General features: G+C 43.9%; 1 protein-coding gene across 1 annotated transcript in view; it reads left to right on the forward strand.

Moving 5' to 3' along the window:
* The window catches only part of LOC141121929 (uncharacterized), a 64,802-nt gene extending 57,577 nt beyond the window's left edge, over positions 1-7,225 (forward strand). Inside the window, exon 8 of the mRNA XM_073611682.1 lies at positions 4,710-7,225. Within this exon, the coding sequence (XP_073467783.1) occupies positions 4,710-6,376 (1,667 nt within the window). The 3' untranslated portion in view covers positions 6,377-7,225. The remainder of the gene's footprint in view (positions 1-4,709) is intronic.
* Positions 7,226-8,615: the final 1,390 nt, after the last annotated feature.

Raw genomic sequence — 8,615 nt, forward strand, 5'->3', positions numbered from 1 at the left:
GTAATTACTATGGCTGCTCTGTGTCCCGTGATGTGCGATAAAGAAAAAGGACCGATTTGTTCCAATTTATACGAACCCTAGAGTATCCCCCAAAGTGATCTACGATCTCAAGCGCAGAGTGTAGGGAGGTTCCTGCATCAGCTAGATACAAGGCGTCGTCTGCGTAAAGTGATATTTTCTCTTGAAGCACTCCAATCTGTAAGCCCCTCACCCTGTGGTCCTGCCGTATCAGTATCGCCAAAGGCTCTATTGCCAGGACTAAAAGCCCCAGAGAGAGAGGGCATCCCTGCCTGGTGCCCCTATGTAATCTAAAGGGAGCGGATAATAAGCCGTTAACCCTGACTCTAGCGGTCGGTTTCCTAGAAAATAGTTGAATCCAGGAAATAAACCTGGGCCCAAACCCAAAGCATTCCAGCACCTTCCAGAGGAAGAGCCATTCAACAGAATCGAATGCCTTCTCGGCATCTAATGCGGCCACTATTCCTGTGTTGCCCTCTCTAGCCAGATCAACAGCCTGCGGATATTAATATCCGTTCCTCTGCCCAGCATAAAACCCAACTGGCCTGGGTGCACCAACTCCGTGATCACTCCGGTCAGTCGGATTGCCAGTATTTTCGCTAGCAGCTTGGCATCCACGTCGATCAGGGAGATCGGACGATAGCATTTGCAGAGTTCAGGGTCCTTCCCTGGTTTCGGAATGACCACTATCACCGCCTCTGACATGGAGGCTGGTAAGGACCCCTTTCTTAAGGAGGATAAGAGCACGGAATAAAATTTGGGTGCTAGTTCCTCAGCATACGTCTTTTTCCCACCTGGAGCAAAGAAATGGCCTGTTGTACCTCCTTAAGGGTGATAGGGGAGTCAAGTAGGTCTCTATAGTTGTCAGTCAGAACGGGGAAGTCAAAGAAAGATGTATGTGAAGGTCCTCCATAGAGTAGTCCACCCGGGTGAAGTAAAGGTCTGAGTAGTAGGAGGCAAAGCTGTCATTAATTGCTTTTGAGGAGGTCTGTCTGATCCCGTCTTTGACAATCAATGAGGGGACGCTCCTGGAGGCCGATTGTTCACGTACCAACCAAGCCAGCAACCTACCCCCCTGTTCGCCCTCTTCAAAGATCCTCTGGGATTGTTGAAGTCATTTCTTTTTAGTCAGGGAGGTACAGATCAGTAGGACCTCTCTGGTACTTTCCTGAAGTTTAGTATGTAGCTCCGGAGTCTTGGGTATAGCTTTGGGTATATTGGCGTTCCAGGGATGTGGCCTGGTCCTCAGCCTTAATCAGGTCATCCCGCAGCTACCTGCGGACCCCCCCAATGAGCGATTGGTAATGGCCTCTGGAGGAGGCCTTAAAGGCGTCCCATACTACCTCCTCTGGAGCCAACCCCGGGTTAAGTGCCCAGTAGGTAGCCATCTGTTGGCAAAACCCGGTGTCCACCCCAGGATCAGAGATCCAGAACCTCGAGACCCTCCATAGTTTATCGGTGGGGGATCCTTCCAAAGATGACCGAAGGAGGAGCAGTGCATGGTCCAAGATTCCTCTCGGGAGGATGGAAATCTGCTAGACCCTGGGCAGGAGGGGGCTCCCCGCATACATCAGGTCTATGCGTGAGAGAATCTTGTGGGTGGCAGAATGGCATGTAAATGATCTATCAAGGGAATGTCTCCACCTCCACAGGTCTGTCAGCCTGTAGGTCTCCGCCCAGGCAGACAGATGCGAGGTGGACCCTCCCACAGAGGTGAAGCGATCCAGATCAGGATTCTGTGGCATATTAAAGTCCCCCATGAGTATCACATTATTGGTCTTGTATTTGGCTATGAGAGAGCTCAGTCTGTGTAACAACTTAGTCGAGGCTGGGGGAGGTATATACAAACCCACCAGCAGTACCTCTAAGCATTCTATCATTGCATGTATTATAATGTATCATCCATCTGGGCCAAGCGTCAGCTCCAGGAGCCTGAATGGCAGAGTCTTGCGGACAAGGATACTGTTGTGGAAATTTTATAACGATGTATTTTAATAATTTTAATATGTATTGTCATAAGTGTCTCCCAGTGTTAGTACTCCCGCAACCTGCTCTAAAGAGCTGAGTGGAGCAGACTGACAGTTGAGATCCGTTTGGTAGTGGAAAGCTCCTTGGGGATGTAGACAAGTGTCTGCGGAGTAAGAACATGTCCGCCAGCGAAGGGCCCCTGTGCGATGCACAGAACGATCGTCTGGGGGGGTGTGTTCGCAAAGACTTTATTGGTTTAGCGGATGTGCGCTCGTGTCACCCCTGTATGCCTGGTCAACATATTTGTGGTACCATGAGCATACACCTGCAGATAATCTCCCATCCACAGAGACAGTAGTTGTTATCTGAACAACGCAGAATAAGGATTCACGAACAAACAATAAGAATGGGAGTCTTTGAATCGTTGTGGTCCGGCGAAGTGTTCATGATCTCAGGCTTTCTGTGATCATGCTGAGGATTTTTTGATTTAATAATAATTTTTTTGCTTCACTTACAATTTGGCGTTTATCTCTTCATAGAGACTCACTTATTGTTATTTGTGACCACGAATGTCAATTTATATGGTATTATATATATTTTTTTGCACTAGTATAGTGATATCTTATCGCCCTATAGTCGCTTAGCGTCCAAGTCGTTTTTTTGGGTAATTTCACACATACCACACTATTTGTGTACTTGAATCGTTTTGTAGTCACTTAGCCCGGAAGTGGTTTTTTGCGCAATTTCACTTAGCACACACTAATTGTGCATATATTATTTATAATTTATTATTATTTGCATGGTGAGTTGCCAGCGCAGGTTTTTGTTTTACATATTATTAAAGTCCTAGCACTTTTATCCAGCAGCTGCAACACGATAGCCAAATCTGAATATTATTTAATCTTAATTTATTTGCGAGCGCTGTTTTTTATCTATTCATGCTGAGGATAGCTTACAGAGACAGGGGGCTGGAGATTGTACACGCTGCCCCCGCCCAGACACACCCATGAGACTCTCCTAGTCATTATTCATTGGCTGTTGTATAAAGTCACATCCTGTGTTGTCATATCTTCTGAGGTCACATCCTGTTTGTGGCTTCCTGTTTGTGTGTGAATAAATAGTCGTGAGCCTCTGCCCTGTGAGGCAGACGGAGGAACGATGGAGCTGAGATGGTGATTCTGGCTGTTTACTGGGCAAAAGGGGAGACATGGGTTATTTAAGCATGCATTATACCAAAAGGCTTAAAGGGCACCTAATAGAACAAGAGTATAATGGAATATCCGACAGATAATGACCCCCCTGGCAAAGTTAAAATATGTTGAGTGATATTGATGGGCCACCCAGGGTTTTTTTAGACTAAGGGTCTTCCTCCCGATCAAGTGGGTCTCTTGAAGGACACAAATGTGAGGGTTGTATGTTCGCAAAATTGGAACACCAGTGACAGTTTTACAGGGTAGTTGAGGCCCCTGGTGATCCAAGAAATTATTGTCAGCGATGCCATTCAAACTTCCCATACAGCAATGCAGGAGAGCATTCGGGAGCCGATCCCGACCCAGATGGAGCAACGTTAAGCAGCTATTTGACATAGTAAGAGTTGCCCCTAAAGGGCAGTAGTAAATCGAGCCCACACAACTGTGACTGGTATAGAAAAGCATAATAACCATTAAAACAGTAATGAAATGACACTTAAATGTTTTATGCAGAATTAAGTTACAAAAATAAATATTACCAACAACTTTATCAGTGCCCCTCAATACAGCGTGACCAGTGCCCCTCAATACAGCGTGACCAGTGCTATATCCATGAAAAAAGTCTCAGCTTTCAGTACTACTTTAATATAAAAGTCCCCCCCTCTAACCTCCATATATCTTCATGTGTGACTCCCAGGTAAAATCCCCATATATCCTACTTCTGGGTATATTTATTATTATATATATATATATATGATATAAGATATATTACTTTCACTATTTTACAGTATAAATGAACCCCTTATAGTAGTGATTATCTACTGTTTTTGTACTATAAAGGACTATTTTGTTAACCCCATCATAACAGATGATTAAAATAAAATCATGCTGCTGCTACTAAATGTCCTATGCTGGCCATACACGGATCCATTTTTGGACCAGAATATTCGCACAAATATTTGTATGAAAATTATTTGTACATTTGATGAATGAACAAGTGTAGTTCGAAAATTCCACTTGATTTTAACATTTAATTTTAAAATGAATGTAACTTCTGACCACAAACCACATAAACTATTTGAAAATTAGTTCGATGGAGAAAAGTTTTCTGTTCTGCTCCTTGGAATTTTCCCATCACTGTGGTGGAAAATGAACGCCGATTTGACCCCACTAATGGTTAGAAAATTGGATGAATCTTTTTTTGAAAGAAAAATGAGTTTGTGTTCGGCCAGCATAAGTGACATCAGGTGCAGGGAGCTTGTACCCACCTACCTGTCTATGACAAGGGAGTCTGTCATCCATCATATTATATTACACTCCTGTCTGATCATCTGCAAAACAGCGTTTTACATCTTTTTTACATTTAAAAAAAAGTTGATCTCTGATATGTAGCAGATTCTCCCTCTAATAATACATTTTAAGATTTTGAATTGTAAGATCCTCAGAGACAAAGCTGCCTGATGTGGGCGGAGTCCTGGTTTAGGGGAACCAATCTGCTCATGTCTAGTAATAATCTTTTTATTTCTATTTTAGTACATGGATGGGAGATGAGGAAAACCTCAGAGGATTGTCTCACTTTGTCTCCAGACTGTAAAGTAGAAGATGAGGACATCACACAGTATAGTCCAGGAGAAAACCCGACTACCTCAAATGTCCATCCGGCACCACACAGTGTAGATGGACCATCGTATTCCTCTTATCCTGGGGAACCTCAGACTGTGAGGGACGGTGCCGTCCTTCCAACAGAGAAGAAGTTTTCCTGTACTGAGTGCGGAAAGGGTTTCCATTCTAAATCCAGTCTTAATGTGCATAAAAGAATTCACACAGGTGAGAAGCCGTATTCCTGTGCTGAGTGTGGGAAGTGTTTTTCAATGAAGTCCCAGCTTCACACACATCATAGATCTCACACGGGGGAGAAGCCATATTCCTGTCCTGAGTGCGGCAAATGTTTTTCAATGAAGTCCAATCTTTACGCACATCAGCGATCTCACACAGGGGAGAAGCCGTATTCCTGTCCTGAGTGCGGGAAATGTTTTTCACAGAAGTCTAGTCTTTCAAAACATCAGAGATCTCACACAGGAGAGAAGCCGTATTCCTGTCCTGAGTGCGGGAAAGGTTTTTCAGTAAGGTCTTATCTTTACAATCATCAGAGATCTCACACAGGAGAGAAGCCGCATTCCTGTCCTGAGTTCTGGAAATCTTTTGTACAAAAATCACATCTTGTCACACATCAGAGATCTCACGGGGATGAGAAGTCGTATTCCTGTCCTGAGTGCGGGAAATGTTTTTCACTGAAGTCCAGTCTTTACACACATCAAAGATCTCACACAGGGGAGCAGCCGTATTCCTGTGCCGAGTGTGGGAAATGTTTCCCTTTTAAATCTACTCTTGATGTGCATAAAAGATCTCACACAGGAGAGAAGCCGTATTCCTGTACTGAGTGCGGGAAATGTTTCTTAGTGAAGTCCCATCTTCACACACATCAGAGATTTCACACGGGGGAGAAGCCGTATTCCTGTCCTGAGTGTGGGAAATGTTTTTCAATAAAGTCGCAGCTTCACACACATCAGAGATCTCACACAGGGGAGAAGCCGTATTCCTGCCCTGAGTGTGGGAAATGTTTTTCAATAAAGTCTCAGCTTCACACACATCAGAGATCTCACACGGGAGAGAAGCCGTATTCCTGTCCTGAGTGTGGGAAATGTTTTTCACAGAAGTCCCATCTTTACACACATCAGAAATCTCACAAAGGGGAGAAGTCGCATTCTTGTCCTGAGTGCGGGAAATGTTTTTCACAGAAATCCCATCTTTATACACATCAGCGATCTCACACCGGGGAGAAGCCATATTCCTGTCCCGAGTGCGGGAAATGTTTTTCACAGAAGTCTAGTCTTTCAAAACATCAGAGATATCACACGGGGGAGAAGCCGTTTCCCTGTCCTGAGTGCGGGAAATGTTTTTCAACAAAGTCTAATCTTTACACCCATCAGAGATCTCACACGGGGGAGAATCCATATCCCTGTCCTGAGTGTGGGAAATGTTTCCCTTTTAAATCCAGTCTTGATGTGCATAAAATATCTCACACAGGTGAGAAGCCGCATTCCTGTCCTGAGTGCGGGAAATGTTTTTCTCGGAAGTCTTTTCTTTACAGACATCAGAGATCTCACGCGGGGAAGAAGCCACTTTCCTGTCCTGAGTGAAGGAATTGTTCCTCACTGAAGTCCTGTCTTCCTGTACATCAGGGATCCCACACAACCCTCAAGGTGTATTAGAGCCTTGAGTGCGGGAAATGTCTTCTATATGAATGTTGCTGGACATCACAGCTCTCATGTGGGGAAGAAGCACACCCTGATATACACCTCAGATATAATCCATGACTGATCTTCATCATGTAAGAAACAGTTCCAGGGGTGTGGACATTTTTTGAAAAAACTTCTTGTCCAAGGGAATAAATCGGGGTCCCAATCTCCTTGTTCCTCATCTACCAGAGAGCTCAGCAGCGGTGTGGGAGTTAAACAGTAGGTGAGGTTGAAAAAAGACACAAATCCATCAAGTCCAACCTATAAACTACTACTATTGAAAACTACAAGCTGACATCGGCAAAGGACAGAACTCTGTGAATGAATGGCACGGCCGCGCTCTTTTCATAAAGTGACAGCCGGTACGGGGAACTTCTCCCCGCACTGCTGTCACACAGAGGACTCGGATCGCTGAGCCGCTGCAGGAACAGGAACATGTAACATCTTCCCGAAGGGGAACATTTCCTTTAACCTTTTCACTGCCAGAGCTGATTTTGTGGGGTATTTTTTGCACACATGTTTAACCCCTTTAATACCGGACACTTTCACCTCCTTCCTGCCCCGGGGCCAATTTTCATCTTTCAGCGCTCTAATACTTTGAATGACAATTGCTCAGTCATGTAACACTGTACCCATATGACATTTTTATATATTTTTTTCCCACAAATAGAGCTTTCTTTTGGTGGTATTTGATCACCACTGAGGTTTTTATTTTTTGTGCTACAAATAAAAAAAATTTGGAAAAAAAAAGTTTTTTTTTTGTTTCTGTTATAAAATTTTGTAAATAAGTAAGTTTTCTCATTCGCTGATGGGCACTGATGAGGCACAAATATGCAGCACTGATAGATGGCACTGATGAGGAGGTACTTACAAACATCCCTGATGGGCAACTGACTGACATCCCTGGTGGGGCACTGATTGGCATCACTGGTGGTCATTGCTGATGGGCCTGTACTGATAATCAATGATGAATATCAGTGCAGATCCCCCCTGTCAGGAGAGACGCTGATCGACTCTGCTCTACTTGCGCCTTGTCAGCATGAATAAAGGAAAGCCGATAACCGGCACTTCCTGGTTACCATGTGATTAGCTTTGATTGGACACAGCTGATCACATGGTAAAGAGCCTATGTCATAGACTCTTTACCGAGATTGGAGATGCGGTATGTCAGAGCGACACACCGCCGATTGCCGCACGCCCGAGTGGCTTATTCTTCTGGATGTCATATGACTTCCAGTCAGGATAATGGAACCCCCCCTTGGCCGTCATTCTGCTATAGGCGGGAAGGAGTTAAAAAAAATCATTACATAAAACCCCCAAAACATGATATATTTTTTGAAAGCAGACACCCTAGAGAATAAAATAGTGATAGTTCGAATTTTTTATGTCACACAATATTACCACAAAAGTCTAGGAAATGCAAAATTTCAGTAAAAAACACACTAAAGTTCATTTAAAGGGGCACAAAAACACAATAACTTACCCAATTTTTGGGTAAAATATAAAAGATGAGGTTGCACCGAGTAAATAGATACCCAACATGTCAAATCTTAAATTTATGTGTGCCTGTGAAATGGTGAAAAACCTCAGTACCCTATATTTTCTATAGGTAAAGCTTTAAAGGCCCCCTATAGGTCATCAGTTTAGTGTTATTGAGAAGGTCTGGTGCTAGAATTATTGCTCTCATTCTTGCCTGCGAGGCAATATGTACCATGTGTATCGCAATCAACGTTTTCAGAGATAGGCACCCCAATGTGTGAGTTTATGTTTGTATATGTGGGGGCGGGGCCTCCGTTTTTTTGGGGGGGGGGATTGTGCCTGGGTAGAAATGTAATTTTGTACAATTAAAAAAACATTTTTTTTACATAGAGCAGCCTTTTTCAATCAGAGTGCCTTGAGGTTTCTTCAGGGATGCCTTGGCAAAATGCCTAAAAATTGCCCCAAAATTGTATACAAGCCGGAGGGTGGATGAAGCCTTTTAGTTACACAAAGCCTCAGGTTTTCATTGTACACCATTACATCCTTCTAGCTGCCAACCTCCTAATGACCAATGGCATCATGATCTGATATGAAGGATGTCAGTTGTCTGAATATCATCCTTGTGTGACCCTCCCCCGCCTCTCTCCATCAGCTTTGGGGT

Source organism: Aquarana catesbeiana, unplaced genomic scaffold (genome assembly GCF_042186555.1).
Source record: "Aquarana catesbeiana isolate 2022-GZ unplaced genomic scaffold, ASM4218655v1 unanchor234, whole genome shotgun sequence".
NCBI classification, from domain to species: domain Eukaryota; kingdom Metazoa; phylum Chordata; class Amphibia; order Anura; family Ranidae; genus Aquarana; species Aquarana catesbeiana.